Raw genomic sequence first — 19620 nt, 5'->3', positions numbered from 1 at the left:
CAAGCATTATGCAGTGTTTTCCTCATCTCTTTACAGTGAATTTTATACAGTAGCTCTTATAGGGCAATTCACTATCCCTATTTATGACACATTCATAATAATGATTATTTTTTTTGTATTTTTGAGTTGCTAATAGTTGCCGGATTAATAGGGCTTCTCACCGTCAGATATAGGAAATTTGAAAATGAGACAAACTGTCGGTAAGAAGCAAACAATAAAAAAGTACTTATCTGTAAATGAAGCCCTTTTCTACACATTTTCTGATTGTTTGCTATTAAAATATAATGAAATAGTTCAGAGACCCCATGGATTTCACCAACATGGCATTCTATTCACATCTGTTCAAAAGCAAAATAGGTATGCAAGCAGTTGGTAGTTTTGAAGAAGTTAAAATGTTAAGTATTGGACAAAAATATCAGTGAAAAAATAATTTTCTACACCTCTCTCATAGGCTGGAGCCATTGGCCATAAGCTTCCTCCCTTTTCTTCTGCTTACACGGAACTGGAAGCTATTATGTATGCCCTTGGCGTGGGGGCATCAATCAAGGAACCGAAAGATATGAAATTTATATATGAAGGAAGCACCGATTTCTCCTGTTTGCCTACCTTTGGAGTTATTATAGCTCAGAAACCTATAGTAGGTGGAGAATTATCAGGGATTCCTGGGTTTTCAGTCAACTTGGAAAAGGTATGCGTAATAAGAAAACTTTATTTTGCTTTTTTTTGGTTCCTTTAAATATGATTGATCTCTGTCACATATGTGTGTGTGCACACATATGTGTGTGTGTGCATGCGTGCACATGTGTATTAATAAAATTGTGGCACTTGATTCAGGAATAAAGACTTAGCATATCTTTTGATTTTTCTTGAAGCATAAAAGAGAAGAGAGTTAGTTGAAAGGGCAAGCAAAAAGAAGAAAACAGCAATTAGGTCCTGTCCCCCAACTGTGGCATCATGTTCTTAATTCTCTCTGCCATTTACTTACTGTTCGACCAAGGGTAAAGAACTTCACTAAGCTTCAGTTTCCTTGTCTATAAAATGGGGGTGATAATTTTTACCTGATGTTACTGGTGAAGGAGTAAACCAGGTGGTGATCTGGGAAGAGTATCTGAGGCACAGAGAAGAAGTGTGGAAGGCCCTGAGGCAGGTGCATGCTTGGCTGGTTTTGGGAACAGCAAGGGGGCCAGTATAGCTGTCGGAGGAACGGGAGGGCAGTGGTAGGAGAAGAGGGCCTTGTGGTCATTAGAGGGATTTCAGCTTACCCTCTGATTAACACGGGGGCGGGGGGCAGTTTGTAGTGCTTTGAACGGGAGAGTGATAGGATCTGCCTGTGTTCACTCACAGGCTCATTTCTGCTACTGTGTAGATTATATGGGAGCCCAGCAGAAGCAGAGAAACCTGTTAGGAGTCTTCTGTAATTTAAGCAAAAGGCCAAATGTGAAGGAAAGGAAAAAGGAGTCAATGATGAAGGTTTTTGTAACTGGGATGATGTATGGGCATATATGTCTCTATACATTATTTATGATTAATTACATATAACACACTTAATATGTATAGTAGTTACGTATAACGTTGTGTATGGTAAGGTAGATATATCCAATTACTTTAAGGTGGGCATGATCAGGAGTTGGTTTTGGACAGACTTGAGATTCTATTACTTATTCAGGTGGAGGTATAAAATTATAAAATAGGTAGTTGAGTATGTGAGTCTTGAGTTTGGGGGAGGGGTCTCACTGGCGTTCTTAGGCTTTCAGTGATGTGTAAAGACACCAGACTAGATGAAATCATGTAATGTATGAGTGTAAGTAGAGAAGAGCCTGAGCTCAGGGACCCTGCAAGTGTTGAGAAGGTGAAGACATGAGGAAGAATTAGCAAGAGAGACTGAGAAGGAATGGCTGGTGAGGTATGAGCTCTGACGAATATCAGGAGGATGTGGTGTTTGAGAAGCAAAGTGAACAAATTGTTTCAGGAAGGAAGGAGTCGAACAACTGTGAGAAAGCTTTTGAGGTGGGGTAGATTTCATTGTTTTGGAGTAAGGTTCAGATACTGAGCCCGGGGATAACTCTTAAATCATAGAGCTGTGAGCCAATTTCTCTGACTTTGGTAATTAGAGGACCCATTTACTAGAGGATCGGTTAGCCCATTGCTGCTCTGAATCTGTGAAAAATGATTTTATTTGAGCATCTGATGAAGTTGGGAGGGAGACAAGAGATATGTACCAGGTGGTTTGTTGTTTTAGTCCCTGTCCCATGGTATTCTGTTTGGATAATTCAAGTACAAACAAAGCAAATGTTTCAAAATTCTGCAAAATACTCCTTCAGAGTTGGAAGGAGTTGGAACAATCATAAATGGTGTTCACAGTCTTCGGCGGGGAAGAATAGCCATCTTGAATTGAAACCCCCGTCTTCCCAGCTTCAAGCTTCCAGGCCATGTGATACAGTGGGCTGTCCTGCATTTGTCCCGTTTGTTCCCTTCTGGCTTTGGAGGAAGACGCAGAATTAAAGCTGTCCCCTGCCAGTGGGGTGTGGTCATTTGAATATGTGGGTCAGGTTTTGTTTTTCCTGTCCTATTATTTTCCTACATATATTGGTGTATTCTTGTTTCCATCCATTGAGGTTAAGGGGCTATCAAGTTACACAGTGTCCTTGGGATCTACTAATAGATAATTTATAAGATATATCTTATGGATGCACATATATCTATGGCTCTATCTATAGATATAGATAATTTATAAGATACTAGACCAAGGAAATGTTGACCGTGATAGTTTTTTACTTTGAATGTGTCGTAGGGTTTACTTTCATGTTTTAGTTGAGTTGTTTGTATGTGGTATGTGTGATTTGAAATTACTTTACTTGCACTGGCCAGTTTGTTCATTTTTATTTAACAGATATTTATTAATTACCCAGTATGTTCCAGGCACAGTGATAAGCACTGGAAATATAGCCTAGTTTAGTGTTTGCATTGGCAAACAATCCATAATTAGCAGTCAACAAAGATTTGTGAACGTCATGAAAGAACACAGAGGTCTCTTTTCTGCTCCAAAAGATCTGACAGTCTTTAGATTGGGGGACTGATTAATTTTGAATCATATGGTTAAGAAGTAGAAGCTAAACTGATTTTAGTATATGTGCTGCCGAAGCGAGCACAAGTAGAAGCTAAACTGAGACAGATAATTTGGCGGAAGTAGTGATGTGAGCATGTAGACGGTGAAATATCACTTGTGATTAGCAATATTCACAGCAGAACCTGTGAGACATGAAAGTCTGCTAATAAAATTTTGTTTCCTCTGACATAGGTTCTCCACGGGGAGCAATACTTGGAGTTATATAAACCACTTCCCAGAGCAGGTGAGTGCGTGAAGCACTGATTTCTTAATCATACCCTCATTTTATTTCCTGACTAACCTTCCATACTGTGTCATTGTGTTAAGTTGGTGCAGAGTGACTTAAATAAATCATATGGCAAGGTATTGAATGGCCTGTCAGCCGTTAGAGTAAATTGATGTTAAGGAGTAGCTGTTTTGGTGACCTTAGACTTTGTCCTTTAGTAGTCTAATTTAATACATTACTTCAGAATACTGACAGTTTATCTCCATTGATGTATGTGTTGTTAACAAGTGAAAAGAGTCTTTTCTAAGTATGTGTGTTCTGAACTTAGTAATTGTGTGTAATCAGCTATGATTCCTATGAATATGGTTTTTGATTCCTTTCTCGGCTATTTATGTTGGTAGTGATTTTCATAAAGCAAACCACATTAAAATACAGACCGAATTTCTTGTAATTAACTTTTTCCTGCTTTCTTTTCTAAAAGTAAAAAAAAGTAAATAAAATTCACGTCTGCCTTAATGAATTTTCTTTTCCTCAGTAATATGTTTGCTCAGTAAAACTGCTTTTCTCATTTTTCCACTGTAATTTGACAGGTTTGTTTTGTTTCACTGCTCTAATGTCAGCATATTGTCTAATTAAATACCATGTAAGATGGAAAATACAAAAAAGGTGTTTATCATTTCACATTATATAACGTAGAGGTCAGCAAGTAGCTGGGCTCCTCCTTTAATGTTTCCCCAATTCTTTTTATTTTACTAAAAATTTTATGAGCTTCTCATTGCATAAAGCCGAATAGCTTTTTTTTTTTTTTTTTAAAGATTTTATTTATTTATTTGACAGAGAGAGACACAGCGAGAGAGGGAACACAAGCAGGGGGAGGGGGAGAGGGAGAAACAGGCTTCCCGCTGAGCAGGGAGCCCGATGCGGGGCTCGATCCCAGGACCCTGGGATCATGACCTGAGCCGAAGGTAGACGCCTAACGACTGAGCCACCCAGGCGCCCCAAGCCGAATAGCTTTATTTTGGTGTGACGGCCTACGTTTTCTGTGAGGCGGTGCCCAGCACGTGGTAGCCGCCTGCCGTCAAGTATCCGCTGGTCACCTGCCGCGGGCAAGGCACAATTTTCAGTCTTGGATGAATTCTCTAACCTGGCTACATACTGCAACAGCCTGTTACTACATTATATTATATTAACTGTTATTTCATTTTATTTTATTTATTTATTTTTAAAAGATTTTATTTATTTATTTGACAGAGAGACAGCGAGAGAGGGAACACAAGCAGTGGGGGGAGTGGACAGGGAGAAGCAGGCTCCCCGCTGAGCAGGGAGCCCGATGTGGGACTCGATCCCAGGACTCTGGGATCATGACCCGAGCCGAAGGCAGACGCTTAACGACTGAGCCACCCCAGCACCCATATTTCATTTTATTTTATTTTTTTAGAGTGGGGAGAAGGGCAGAGGGAGAGAGAGAATCCCAAGCAGGTTTCATGGCCAGCATGGAGCCCTATGTGGGACTCGATCCCACAGCCCTGAGAGCACGACCTGAGCTGAAATCAAAAGTTGGACACTTAACCGACTGAGCCACCCAGGTGCCCCTACCTGTTTTTTTAAATAAAATATGAAGGTTTTGTGTGCGTGCGTGTGTCGTGTGCGTGCGGTGTGGTGGTGGTGCTGGGGGCCGGGGCAGAGGCCAGGACGGTCCTTCTCTGTTGCGTGTGCCACCAGCCTAACATGGGTTCACTTGGGAACTAGTGCTATGAGGAAAGCAGAAATGTCTGAGACTCCTGCCTTTAGTAGGGATTTTAAATCTGAAGAGAGAGCTAGAGGCGTATACTCAAAAGTGATTACAACAGCAGTGCCCGGATGGCTCAGGTGGGTGAGCGTCCAGCTCTTGATTTCGGCTCAGGTGTGATCTCAGGGTCCTGGGATTGAGCCCCGCATCAGGCTCCATGCTCAGTGAGGAGTCTCCTTGAAATTCTCTTTCCCTCTCCCTCTGCCCCTTCCCCTGCTTTCACATTCGTGTGCTCGCTCTCAAAAATAAATAAATAAATCTTTAAAAAAAAAAAGATTACAACTGAAAAGACATATGAATAGGAAGGTGTGGAAAATATATCTGTCAGTTTCTTGTACCTTCCTAGTCTCAAGTGATGTTTCTCATGAATTATTTTTCTTCAGTAGCTTCTGTACATTTTCTTTAAGTAGTGTTAAAGTTTCCTGTCTAGTAAATATGAATATTCAAAATCTGAGATGCTTAAGTTTTAGAACCTCTTTAAACTGTAGAAAATCAAGGTATGACTGCTATTTATGATCTTCCCTTAAAACTTAGGGGATGAGACATAGGACCACAAGCATCGGGACACCGATGTCGGCGTCTCTGTGTCTCAGTTGGCTCGCTTGTTAGCTGTGGTGGCACTGTGAGAGGCTGAGTGACCCCTCCTTGGGCTAAAAACAATAAGCATTAGATTGAGTAAAAGAAACCTAACGGCAGCACTTTATCTTCCATCTAGTTCGGGATATGCTAGTCCCTCGATTTTCTGGGTATTAGAAGTTTGATCTTATGTTGCTACTTGTTGTTTCAAACGTAGTGACTTAGGTATTCTGTTTCCTTTTAATGTTGAATTATTCAGCATTATATTGAAAATGGTTTCAAAGCATAACTTTTTATTCCTGAACTTACAGTGGAAATTATGTTACATTCTCTCCTAGCTGGATGCAATAACTTGATGGTCTTCAAAAGTGTCTGTTTATTTATTTATTTTGCTTTTCATTTTAGGAAACTTAAAATGTGAAGCAGTCATTGCTGATGTCCTAGATAAAGGATCCGGTCTAGTAATTCTTGTGGATGGTAACTCACTTCCAGTTCTTCTCATAATACTGTTAGATTAATAGGCCTTGTATGTAACCTAATGCTTCACCCTAGAATCTGATCAGTGAGTTTGTGTTCGTCTTCTAGTTTGTGAGAAAACAAGATAAGCGTTCCAAAAATTTGTAAGTTCTTAGAGAAGAAGCAAAGATGGGGAGAAAGAGTGGGTTGGGGTAGGGGTGGGAAGACTGGGGCGTTTCCGACACAGGACCAACGCACAGGGGTGAGGTGTGGCTGGTGTACAGAGCATGGCGATGAGCTCAGCTCGCTGGAGCACGGGCTTGGTGGGAAGGCACACATCGACAGCCGCCGGTTGATAGCGAGCCTGTGTTGTAGATACTCTTGTCTTTGTTAGCTCTTTGGAGCTTGGAACGTATTTGACCCCTGAGTCATTTTCATAAACGGTAGTTAGGTTCCTAATGTTGCGCATTCAGGCCTGTTGAACTCAAATGTGGCTTCAGCACCGGAGCCACATTTTATTTGCAGTGGGGAAAAAAAAAGTTACAGTAGTTTAATAAATGTTGAAATGCTAGTAATTAAACATCAGCTAAAGATCCATCGCTTAAAATTCATTTATTCTGAAGTTTAAGAAGATAAGAAATAGATCTTTATTGTTAAAAAATTTGGAAATAAATTATAGTGCAAAGTTTAATATTGTCTGATAGTTGGAATATAGGCTTCATCATTTTTGTTCTAACTAGATAAATAGAAAGTTTTACTCTATATGCTGTTGAGGAGCTTGTCTTGTTTTTACTAAATAATATGCTGAGAACAATTTTGATGCTCTTAAGTGTTCTACTAAATTGTTTGTGTTAGCTCATAGAATTTCATCGTGTGTCTTTTCTCTCTCTTTTTCTCTTTTTCGTCTTCCTCTTCATCCTCCCTTTTCTGTTGTAGATTTTTGTGTTTTCTTGTCATTCCTGAAGTTGGCCAACATTTGGCTTCAACTCTCCTAGTTTTCTTTTACTCTTCTCCCCGTGCTACCAAATACGTAACATACCACAAAACAGAGGTTCTTCCGTGACCTTAGCTACCCTGTTTACTCTTTTCTTTTGACCTACACCATTGATCTAACTCCAGCTTGGTAATGGGTAATAATGTATTAGAATTTGTAGACAAAGTGTATATGAAATGAGATATCCAACTTCCTGTGTAATGAAGAGAAAAATCTTATTTTAAATACAAATTGCCATGACCTTCCTTATTTTTTATTGTAATTAGATTTTTGCTTAGTCTGTCATTCAAAGTCATATTTCTAGTTTTCTAGAGCTGGAGATACAAGATAGTACTCAAACTCTCACTGGGAAATTAGTTAGTGGAAAGAGGGACAGTTGTCCTACATTCATTCATTACTTATTCACTGACTTGCTCACTCATGTCATATATTTGTTAATTTACTCGTTAATTTAATAAATATTTATTAGGTGCCTTTTCAGTCCCAGGTACTATTCTGATTGCTGGGAATAGGATGGTGAGGAAAATGCCCATGATTCTGCCCTCCTGAATCTTATACCTTCATTCTCACTATTTCTTCTTTTACACTCCAGGCTCTTTTTGAGTCCTTTGGCAGAATGTGTGAATGTTTGAGAGTGTGGGATTTTTGGAAATGTTTGAGATGGAGAGAGTTGAGATACGATAGGCAGTTGAGGAGTTTTAAGAAGAGGTGAGAGAAACTGCTGTTTCATAATGAAGAGAGGATTTGTGAAGATGCTCTTCACGCTGCCTTCTAGAGACTGGTAGTGAATGAATTAAAATCATGCTTTGTAAACCAAACTTGGGCATCTTTAAATTACCATACCTTTCAGTAACTGGATTTTGTTTTCGAAACTTTGAAAGGAATCGCTGATCATATATTGGTAACTAGTCATGGCTTTTGAGAATAACTTTATTTTTTCTTTCATTTGCTTTTCAGTCTATTCTTACTTTGAGGAGGAACTTGTATGTTATAATCAGTTCTCTATTTTCGTTGTTGGCTCTGGAGGCATTGGTGGAAAACGGACGTCAGACAAAGTCAAGGTAGGCTCTGGCCTTATAAGCAAAATATATGGGTATTTAAGTGTCCTTATCTATATTTTGAATGCACATATTACTATATGTGCAAACTACACATATTATCATATGTAGCATAGATCCTCAGTAATCCACGCTTCTTTGAATCAGAGTACGCTTCTTGGATCGGAAGTGTTGTTTATGTGTGGATATTTTGATCGGTAACACATGTTATATATAGAAAAGTCTGGCTGATAAAAATATAATGTACCTGAGATAATTATGGGAATATTTTTACTTTCTTATACAAATTTTGTAGCACCCAGAAGTCTTTAGAAAAACCCAATGCATGCAAGTGATCCTTGTATAAAATAAAATCTTTATTAAATGACTTAAGCACTTCTTTTATGTAAGACAATGCTAGTTATTCTTTAGTTCTCAAATTCTATCTAAAAACATTTTTTTCTAAAAATACTTTATAACTTGGATTTGACACTAATTCAACCTGGGCTTTACCTCAAACATTTCCAAAAATCCCACACTCTCAAACATTCACACATTCTGCCAAAGGACTCAAAAAGAGCCTGGAGTGTAAAAGAAGAAATAAGGTTTGAGGTAATAAGATTCTACTATAGTAAATATCCGGAGTAAATGAAGTATACTTAAAGCAGTATGAAGAAACTGCTTCTGGAACGACGGTGTGAGGAGTTCCCTGGACCCTCTCCCCAGTGAAACGGTCATGGCATCGTAAGTGGTAAAAATTAAAACAAACAAACATTTGAAGTGTCTGGGAATTGTCCTCAGGGCATAGAGCAAATGAGGAAATGTTTATCCTGATAAGACAGTGAGACTCTGTGGTATTTGAGCCACAGACCTCCCCTTTCTCCCTTGTCCCCTGGTTCAGCCTGGTGGAATCTCCACTCCAGGCATGTGCAGCCAAAACACATGATCCGTCTGCCCCGGCTTCCAGAATAGGGCCATGCTGTCTTCCCAGGAGGAGGAGGTCACTAGTTTTTCTTACCCCGCCGCCACGCCCGGCTTGTGTTGCTAAAGCTCTTTGAGGTAGGAATAGCTCAGGGTCAGGGGATTCTTGTCCTCTCTCCAGCTCCCACGTAGAGGGTGGGCTCAGGCCCCACTCCCTCTTGCCCCAGCTTGCAAGATTCTGGAAGAGGAAAGCTGAGGAGACCAGTAGCTACTTGCCCTGCCCAACACCACTTCTCGTAAAGTGAGGCTGTCACTTGGAGATAAGCGGGCCACTCTCTTTGCCCCTCCCCCTATCGCAGTTGAGGAGGGGTTTTGCCCAGGGGGTAAGGCAGGCTGTCATGATAAGATGGCTGAGGTTCTTCTGAGGAAACTCTCCTCATGGAATAGAGTATTTGGAAATTCAAAAGTAAGGGTGCCCACAGAAACTAGATTATGTTAGTGATAAACAATCAAGAGGAGGCTGGTAAGCTCCATGAGAGCAGGAAGCTAACAACTGGCCCAGTTAGAAGTTTACTAGAGAGAACCATGGAGAGGGAACTAAGGAGAGCCCTCATGGGATCATTAAACCTCAAAGCCTGGCTTCAAAGACTAGCTCTGTGAAGAGGCCTGACTTCAGAGCAGTTTATGTCCCACGGCACTGTTGAAAATAATAGAGCAGTCATCCGGCATGTGGAGCCTAGCAGTTGGGTATTAGGATACCAAACGAGGCAGACAATTGAACAGAGAGATCTAGGAGAGACAGTCGCAGAGACCCCTGCTAATACCGTGGAGCTCCCGGGGTGACTGCGTTCTTGCCCGAGGCTGCACCTCTGAGGAGCACCACCAGGGGCTGCTCACGGTGGGGGACGTAGACTTAGCTAAAACAGGCTAGCCAAGGCACTACACAAATACACTAGGGTCCGGTCACCACAAGCCTGCCGAGGGGAAAGGAGGTCAGTGTCCGGAGTTGCTGTAACAGGTTATCTAAAATGTCCAGTCATCAACAAAAAATTACAAGACACACAAGAAACAGGAGCACATGATTCAGAGACAGGAAAAGAAAATCAGAACAAAACGGGCAATAGAAACTGCCTTTGAGAGGTGGTCTTCATAGACGAAGACTTCCAAGCAGCTGTTCTAAATGCGTTCAGAGATAAAGGAGAGCATGCTGAAGGAAGTCACATGTGATGGCACTGACTCTCAGAGAAAATCAATAAAGAGAAGTTATGTAGCAGCACCAAACAGAAGTCCTGGAGCTGAAAGTACAATGAGGGAAAGGAAGAATTTTCTAGAGTGCTCAGCAGAAGATTTGAACTGTCAGAAGAAGGAGTCCGAAAGCTTGAAGATCTGTCTCTCTGTCCATTTGTCTACCTACCTACCTACCTACCTACCTACATCAGTCTCAAGAACAGAGAAAAAAGATGGAGAAAAGAAAAAGAATGCAGAGCCTCAGGGAAATGTGGGATACCTCAAGTAGAGCAGCTGCGTGTAGTGGGAGAATGAGCGAGAGAGCAGAGAGAGAAAGAAACCGGCAAAATGTTGGAAGGAATACTGGTTTTGATGAAGAACTTTAATCCACACATCCAAGAATCTCAGCCAACTGAGAGACCCACACCCTTAGTAAAGTCCATTTAAAGATGAAATCAATTCAGGCTTGAGTTGTTCGTCTAATTCTTACAGTTATTATCACCTTTTGCCCTGGGAGAAGAGTCTTCACCTCTTTCTCCTTTGTGGCCCAGAGAACGGATCCAGTTGTGTAATTCCTTTCATTAAATGGGTCATTTCAGGGAAATCACACAGATGAGGCCAGCAGTTAGGAAATTTTAAATGTTATCTCCTGAGCAGGAAATATTTTTAAAAGCTTTTTATCTAACTTGCTGTTTTTATTACATTGAAACATGGCTGTTCATCAAATACCAGTTTGAGTAAAGAGAGTTAACTGTTACTCTGTTAGTATTTAACGTGTGATGTTTTTGATTTCAGGTAGCTTTAGCCGTGCCTAATAGACCTCCCGATGCTGTACTTAGAGATACCACCTCACTTAATCAGGTAAGATTGTAGTTTCCAAAAGTGATAAAGCTCCTGTTTGCTTTGTTGGCAAGGGCTTAAAGAGACTGCCTCGCTTAGTAGTGAAGAATTGCATTAAGACCTTGGCGAGCAGGATAAAAAGGACTAAAAGGCAAATTTTAGTCACCTTTTTCTCTTTCCGGAAAGAAAGTTGAGCTACATTGCTTGAAAACAGATTATTTTTAGGCCAGTTTTAGTGGACAGGCAAAAATAAAGCGTCTTAGGAAGGGTAGGTGGTTTAATCTCTTTTGTTTGGCATAAATAATTTGTTTTCTGATGGAGGAGATAAAATCAGTTGACAGATTCTGTGAGCATGCGAAGATTGATTTAAGAAACAAAAGGTAACCATGAAGATGCGAAAGGCCACTTTGTTTGTGTGAGTCCCGGAAGAATCTTCCCTGCAGTGGCCAGAGGACAAAGCATGCAGATACAGAACAGAATACATAAATCTCTGATGGTCCTCTGTGAGGGAGCAGCTGTAAGGACAGCAAATTATTTATAAGTTTATGTGGTTTTTGATGCTAATTTTGATATGCTTGATATGAGAACTTCTGCAGGATTTATGTTTGCAGGCAAATAGAAATACAATTTCATGAGCCAGAAAGAATTAAGCTCAGTAAATATGTAATTGTATTTTTTTTTTCTGCAGTATGGAATCAGGTGATGGAAAGAAGAACACTTTTTTTTTTTCCTGAGATTCGTTTTTGCCTTTCAGTGTTTTTCCCATCCCCATTTCTTACCCATTTCTTAAGAATGCACCCATATTTATGTTTAATTAAAGCGTCATAGTGAAATTAATTTTATTAAGGCACTAAAAGGACAGAAAAGGCTTGGTGATTTCATGGTTCAGAAAACCCAGCAGTGCTCCTTTATTATTCTTGGGTTACTGAAATAACAAAAGGTATCTGCTGGAGATAAGAAAAGCTGAATAGTTTCCAGGGCTTGAATTTCTACACACAGTAAATCGAGAGATTTTTTTTTTGTTCTTTTACTCTTTTTCAGAGGAGTAGAACTTTTCGTTAGTGTTCAGCAGAGTTGACTCTTTTGCTGTGTGATGAAGGGCAGTTTTTAAGTTAACAAATATTTTTGGTATAAATAACGGGCACCCATCACTTGACAGAGCGTTTTGTCTCTTATGGTCATTTGAGAGTACGATGAAAGCCACATTCTATTTCTTCAAAAGCCATTTTTCATAAAACTTTGCATACACTTCAAGGGATTTAGGGCTGTTTTAAACTGAATCGGTGCCATAGGAGCTCCAGATCAAGTGGAAGAAATGTGATCTATGGTCAAGGAGATGAAAGGACACTTGGATACTCAGGATGTAAATGTCGGAATAACTAGGGCACCTGTTCCGAGCAGTGAACGATTAAACGCGGGCTTTGAATCGGTGCGTAAGTGCTGTAGACATTCTGAGAAGGGACACTCATTAGGGAATGGTGTTCGGAAGGTTCTGGTAGGAGAGCTGGCACTTAGCTGGGCTAACGTGGGGTGTAGCCAGAGATGTAGGGCTTGCAGTTTGGCCGGGCCGGGGATAAGAAGTAAGGAGAGCTCATTGTAAGAGAGGAGGAGAGCATGATGCTGTACAAGGGGTGAGAATGGGAGTGACCACATGAGACAGTAGTGGGAGCTGGTTGTGGACGGGCAGATCCAGAAGGAGAAGTGGAAGGAAGGAAAAGATGATGCAATTATAGCATCAACTCTGTGCTAGGTGTTTACGTTAAATCAGTAACTTTTTGGTCACTAAGGAAACTGGCAATCATATTTTTAGCTCTACCCCATATCACTTCTGGGACAGTCTGTTTATCATGTCTTTTTTTTTTTTTTTTAAAGATTTTTTATTTATTCATTTGAGACACAGAGATACAGAGAGAGAGAGAGAAAGCATGAGCAGGGAGAGAGGCAGAGGGAGAGGGAGAAGCAGGCTCCCTGCTGAGCCAGGAGCCCGATGTGGGGCTCGATCCCAGGACACTGGGATCATGACCTGAGCTGAAGGCAGACGCTTAACCATCTGAGCCACCCAGGTGCCCCTGTTTATCATGTCTTTAGGAGCATTTCTTCATCTTCAAACTGGTATGACTTTACAGGTGTCCTCTGTCGTTTTTCATAATTAATAAGTAGAAAATGCATCCTTAGTAATCTAGAAAGACAAGAAGAAATAGATGTTAGATGTCAGGCTTTACAGTTGGGGAGAATGAAGACAAACATCTAGTTGCCCCAGATACATATTTTATACCACTTATTCTAACATTAGCTACTATCATTATTAAATAGAGTTAGTCTTGGGTATGTTGGTTATACCGTCCATTAAAATATTTTTTATTGAGTTACCAGGTGTATGATAAGTAGTACCTTTTTTGTTTGTTTTTTATGATTCTGTGTGTTGCCTGGATGTTCCTTCTGCCTTCACTCACATAGCTGTTCTCCGATGGTGGCTGGGCCGGGCCAGGAGATCCAAAGTGACATCTTTGATAAGTGTAGGGTCTTTGTGCTGACTTCTGCCCAGAATGCCTCTAAACTCTGCAAGGCCTCTTTCTTCATGTGTTGGCTCATCTCCCAGGGCCTTTCTCTGCTATGGCCCTCAAGGGGACCAACCTCTGTTTGGATTTCTAGAGCTCTCTTCTGTAGCTTCCCCCTGTCCAGTGCAGACACATTCCAGGGGCACAGTCTCCCAGAGCTCTGATCTTTATCGCTTTAGCTCATTGAGATTGTTTTGCTCTGTTTGGCTCTCCCTTTTTGCCCTGCAGTCTGAAAGTGTTGTCCTGCAAAGAGCTGTGCTCTCTTGTTTGTGTCTCTTCTATCAAGAGACACAAAACTGCTCGCTCTGCAATGTCGAAGAACAATGCCCCCCTTAGATTTGCAAATGATTATATCAGTCCTTTTGCTCAGTGTTGCCCTGTCACCTCTGTGTTGGATAAAGCTCCTCCTATGGTAGATTCCCCAAGAAGTGCTCATGTGTATAGTATTCCTTTGGTTCCTGTGTATTTAAAACCGTTTGTCCATACCCTAGATCCTTAAAGAACAACTTGGTTGGATATGAAGTCTTGAGTTTCTCAAAAATGGTGTTCTGTCATTACCTTGCTTTTATATGTGGCTTTTGAGAATTTTGATGCCAGCCTAATTATCTTTCTCTGAGTTACTTGGTCTTTATCCTTGAAGCCCTTAGGATATGTTTCTTTATATATATATATATATTTTATTTTTTAATTTTTTAATTTTTAAATTTTTTTTGAGAGAGAGAGAGAGAGAGTGAGTGAGTGCTTGGGCAGTGGGGAGGGTGGGGGGAGAGGGAGAGAGAATCCCAAGCAGGCTCCATGCTCAGCACAGAGCCTGATAGGGTTCTATCTCATGACCCCGAGATCATGACCTGAAATCAAGAGTTGGACGCTCAACTGAGGGAGCCTCCCAGGTGCCCCTACTTTTCTTTATCTTTAAAGGCTAATAGTTTTATTAGGCTGTGTCTCAAGTGTTGCCTGTTCCTGGTCAATTTCCCCATGCCGCTGGTAGGCCTTTTTAATAGGTATATTTACATCTTCTTTTCTTTTCAGCAAGTTTTCTATAATTTTAAATAGTAGTTCTCATTCATTCTTTTGTTTTTCTTAAGTACTTCAATTTTATGTGTGTTGGATCTTTTTCTGTCTTCTTTTAGCCACTTTGTCTCTGCCTTTTTTACTTCCTTCTTGGTCTCATTTCTGTTCTCTTGGTTCTTTCCCTCCCTTTCTTTTATGTCCCATATAAATTTTGATTTGCATATGTTTCCCTCTAGGCATCTTATAATTTTTTTTAAAGATTTTATTTATTTGAGGGGGGAGTGGCAGGCAGAGGGAGAGAGAGAATCTCAAGCAGACTCCCCACTGAGCACGGAGCCCCATGCGGGGCTCAATCTCACGACCCTGAAATCATGACCTGAGCCAAAACCAAGAGTCAGATGCTTAACTGACTGAGCCACCCAGGAACCCATAGGCATCTTATAATTTAGTCTTCATTCCTGATAGAATTTCCCCCTTCCCTTCCTTTCCTGAGTTTAATCCTATCTTATTTCATTCCTTCATGTTTGTTGTCCATTTGATGTTCTTAGTTTTTGAGTTTTAGATTCATGGTGTTTGTTTCATATCCCCAAATGCTTGAGTGTTGTGTTATAGTTTTCTTCTGTTTGGTAGTTGTTTTGTTTGGGGAAATTTCATTTATTGTAATGCTTTGGTTCTTATTTCCTCTGTTAGTCTTACAGTAGCTTTCTAAAGATGGAGGCTGCTTACCTGTTTGCAGTTTGTGGGTAAGATTGGTAGTTTGTGGTGGTTTACAAGATTATCTCGTTAAGGAATTCAGGACTGCCCACTTCGTCAATGCAGCAAAGTGTGGTTTTCTTTGAGAGATGGCTTTTTGGAGTGGGACATTGTCAGGAGCTGTTTTATTAAAATCATTTTTTTTTGGTTCTCTTTATCTTAAATTTCCTGTCTTGCTTATTTTTTCCTACATTATCCAGTCTTGAAAGCGGACTTCTTTGTTTTATCCTCTTCTCCCCCAGAAATGTTGCCTTTCTGGACTGCCACTTGGAGGCCTATACACTTCTAATTCTTTTCTTTGTAGTCCCTGTTCTCATCTTTCAGGATTCTCCTCAGGACTTTTCTTTTTCCTTAAGGGGGGCTTTCTGGAAGTGATTTTTCTTTCTTTTCCTCTCCTCTCTTCCACACTGCTTCTGCGCTCCCCTTCTTACCCCCTCCGCTCTCTCCAGTAGCTTTGAGAGGGTGCTCAGAAGGTAGCTCTGCTGGAAATTGGTGCTTATTTTTCTGCTGATAGCAATTTGAAGTTGGCAGTGTTCTCCATCTTCGGTTACTGTCTGTAGGCTTGGGATCTGTTTTATTTGTTCTTCGTGTTGATCTGTATGCTTTTTTGGAGCATGTGAGGATTTGGCAAGTACACATATCTGAGCCTTTTGATTTAGCATTTAGTTTAACTTAATGAAACAATTTTTTAAAAATAAAATTAAGAACTAATTTCCTGATATGTCGAAGAGCCTCCCACTCACATATAATACACAAGTAAGGCAATTTAGAGCTGTTTTTCTTAGTTGTGTGTGTACGTGTGTTTGTGAGTTTTAGTGATTTTTGTATCTAGACAGAGATGAAACAAAAAACAAGATTTTAGCTTTCCTTCTGGAAGTTGAAATATGAATGTCTGTCAAAATATTCAGAAAGTAAGCCTTGACGGTGTTCCTTATTATTTGGAAAACGGTTATTTTGCATTTATGATTGAATTTAATAAAACATCCAGTCCCTTGACTTTAGTCGTGTCTCATGCTGGCTCTGTTCTGTCTTTGCTTTCTCTGCCATCTATAGGAAGCAATACTGTCATTGAAATAATATGAAAATTTTCATATTCCTTTAATAGGATTTCTTTAGGAGAATTAGTTGTTCTTCATTTATAGGAATGATATCTGTGGGGTAAGAAGAACTGGTACTAATCTTAAAACTTGGTTGTTGTATCCTTGTGCACGAACACTGCCGTAGGTTACGGATGTGACCTCAAGTGACCTCAAGGAGGAATAAAAAGGAGGAACCAGAAAACCAGTTCAACTGAGTCATGCAAGCAGTATTTTTAAACAATCAGATATATAGAAACATCATGTATTAAGATGACCCCAGGGTCTTTCTCATGTCTGTGTGGAAATCAGAAAACCTTAATTTTTACATTCTTAACAAATTATACCTTATGACATGCAAGTATTTGGAGAAATGCTTGCAAGCACCTGTTCCCCTTTTCCCTTTTGTATATATAATCTCCTGTAGCTGACAAGCTTCAGGACAGTTCTTTTTTTTTTTTAATTGACTTTTTATTGTTATGTTAATCACCATACATTACATCATCAGTTTTTGATGTAGTGTTCCATGATTCATTGTTTGTGTATAACACCCAGTGCTCCATGCAGAACGTGCCCTCCTCAATACCCATCACCAGGCTAACCCATCCTCCCACCTCCCTCCCCTCTAGAACCCTCAGTTTGTTTTTCAGAGTCCATCGTCTCTCATGGTTCGTCTCCCCCTCCGATTTCCCCGCCTTGATTCTTCCCTTCCTATCTTCTTCTTTTTTTTTTCTTAACATATACTGCATTATTTGTTTCAGAGGTACAGATCTGTGATTCAACAGTCCTACACAATTCACAGCGCTCACCATAGCACATACCCTCCCCAATGTCTATCACCCGGCCACCCCATCCCTCCCACCCCACCCCCCACTCCAGCAACCGTCAGTTTGTTTCCTGAGATTAAGAATTCCTCATATCAGTGAGGTCATTTGATACATGTCTTTCTCTGATTGACTTATTTCGCTCAGCATAACACCCTCCAGTTCCATCCACGTTGTTGCAAATGGCAAGATCTCATTCCTTTTGATGGCTGCATAATATTCCATTGTATATATACACCACATCTTCTTTATCCATTCATCTGTTGATGGACATCTTGGCTCTTTCCACAGTTTGGCTATTGTGGACATTGCTGCTATAAACATCAGGGAGCACGTACCCCTTCGGATCCCTACATTTGTATCTTTGGGGTAAATACCCAGTAGTGCAATTGCTAGATTGTATGGTAGCTCTATTTTCAACTTTTTGAGGAAACTCCATACTGTTTTCCAGAGTGGTTGCACCAGCTTGCATTCCCACCAACAGTGTAGGAGGGTTCCCCTTTCTCCGCATCCCTGCCAACATCTGTCGTTTTCTGACTTGTTAATTTTAGCCATTCTGACTGGTGTGAGGTGGTATCTCATTGAGGTTTTGCTTTGGATTTCCCTGATGCCGAGCAATGTTGAGCACTTTTTCATGTGTGTTGGCCATTTGGATGTCTTCTTTGGAAAAATGTCTGTTCATGTCTTCTGCCCATTTCTTGATTGGATTCTTTGTTCTTTGGGTGTTGAGTTTGATAAGTTCTTTATAGATTTTGGATACTAGCCCTTTATCTGATATGTCATTTGCAAATATCTTCTCCCATTCTGTCGGTTGTCTTTTGGTTTTGTTGACTGTTTGCTTTGCTGTGCAAAAGCTTTTTATCTTGATGAAGTCCCGATAGTTCATTTTTGCCCTTCCTTCCCTTGCCTTTGGCGATGTTTCTAGGAAGAAGTTGCTGCGGCTGAGGTCGAAGAGGTTGCTGCCTGTGTTCTCCTTTAGGATTTTGATGGACTCCTGTCTCACATTGAGGTCTTTCAACCATTTGGAGTCTATTTTTGTGTGTGGTGTAAGGAAATGGTCCAGTTTCATTCTTCTGCATGTGGCTGTCCAATTTTCCCAACACCATTTGTTGAAGAGACTGTCTTTTTTCCATTGGACATTCTTTCCTGCTTTGTCAAAGATTAGTTGATCATAGAGTTGAGGGTCCATTTCTGGGCTCTCTATTCTGTTCCATTGATCTATGTGTCTGTTTTGTGCCAGTACCATACTGTCTTGATGATGACAGCTTTGTAGTAGAGCTGGAAGTCCGGAATTGTGCTGCCGCCAGCTTTGCTTTTCTTTTTCAACATTCCTCTGGCTATTCGGGGTCTTTTCTGGTTCCATACAAATTTTAGGATTATTTGTACCATTTCTTTGAAAAAAGTGGATGGTATTTTGATGGGGATTGCATTGAATGTGTAGATTGCTCTAGGTAGCATTGACATCTTCACAATATTTGTTCTTCCAATCCATGAGCTTGGAACGTTTTTCCATTTCTTTGTGTCTTTCTCAGTTTGTTTCATGAGTATTTTATAGTTTTCTGAGTACAGATCCTTTGCCTCTTTGGTTAGATTTATTCCTAGGTATCTTATGGTTTTGGGTGCAATTGTAAATGGGATCGACACCTTAATTTCTCTTTCTTCTGTCTTGTTGTTGGTGTATAGGAATGCCACTGATTTCTGTGCATTGATTTTATATCCTGCCACTTGACTGAATTCCTGTATGAGTTCTAGCAGTTTTGGGGTGGAGTCTTTTGGGTTTTCCACATAAAGTATCATATCGTCTGCAAAGAGTGAGAGTTTGACTTCTTCTTTGCCGATTTGGATGCCTTTGATTTCTTTTTGTTGTCTGATTGCTGTGGCTAGGACTTCTGATACTATGTTGAATAGCAGTGGTGATAGTGGACATCCCTGCCGCGTTCCTGACCTTAGGGGGAAAGCTCTCAGTTTTTCCCCATTGAGAATGATATTCGCTGTAGGTTTTTCATGGATGGCTTTTATGATATTGAGGTATGTACTCTCTATCCCTGTACTCTGAAGAGTTTTGATCAAGAAAGGATGCTGTACTTTGTCAAATGCTTTTTCTGCATCTATTGAGAGGATCATACGATTCTTGTTCTTTCTTTTGTTAATGTATTGTATCACGTTGATTGATTTGTTCAGGACAGTTCTTCAGAGCAATCTGAAAGACTGTTTCCCAGGCTAGAG

The 19620-nt window shown here is 40.4% G+C and overlaps 1 protein-coding gene across 1 annotated transcript in view; it reads left to right on the top strand.

Annotated features, from left to right (window-relative positions):
• HSD17B4 (hydroxysteroid 17-beta dehydrogenase 4) overlaps positions 1-19620 on the top strand; it is an 89208-nt gene that overhangs the window by 44275 nt on the left and 25313 nt on the right. Inside the window, exons 13-17 of the mRNA XM_078067593.1 lie at positions 452-688; positions 3299-3350; positions 6103-6174; positions 8105-8208; positions 11128-11193. Coding sequence (XP_077923719.1) covers positions 452-688; positions 3299-3350; positions 6103-6174; positions 8105-8208; positions 11128-11193 — 531 coding nt within the window. The remainder of the gene's footprint in view (positions 1-451; positions 689-3298; positions 3351-6102; positions 6175-8104; positions 8209-11127; positions 11194-19620) is intronic.

This window comes from Halichoerus grypus, chromosome 2, assembly GCF_964656455.1.
Source record: "Halichoerus grypus chromosome 2, mHalGry1.hap1.1, whole genome shotgun sequence".
NCBI classification, from domain to species: Eukaryota; Metazoa; Chordata; class Mammalia; order Carnivora; family Phocidae; genus Halichoerus; species Halichoerus grypus.
The sequence above is the reverse complement of the archived record's forward strand: the minus strand, read 5'-3'. Positions and strand labels throughout refer to the sequence as shown.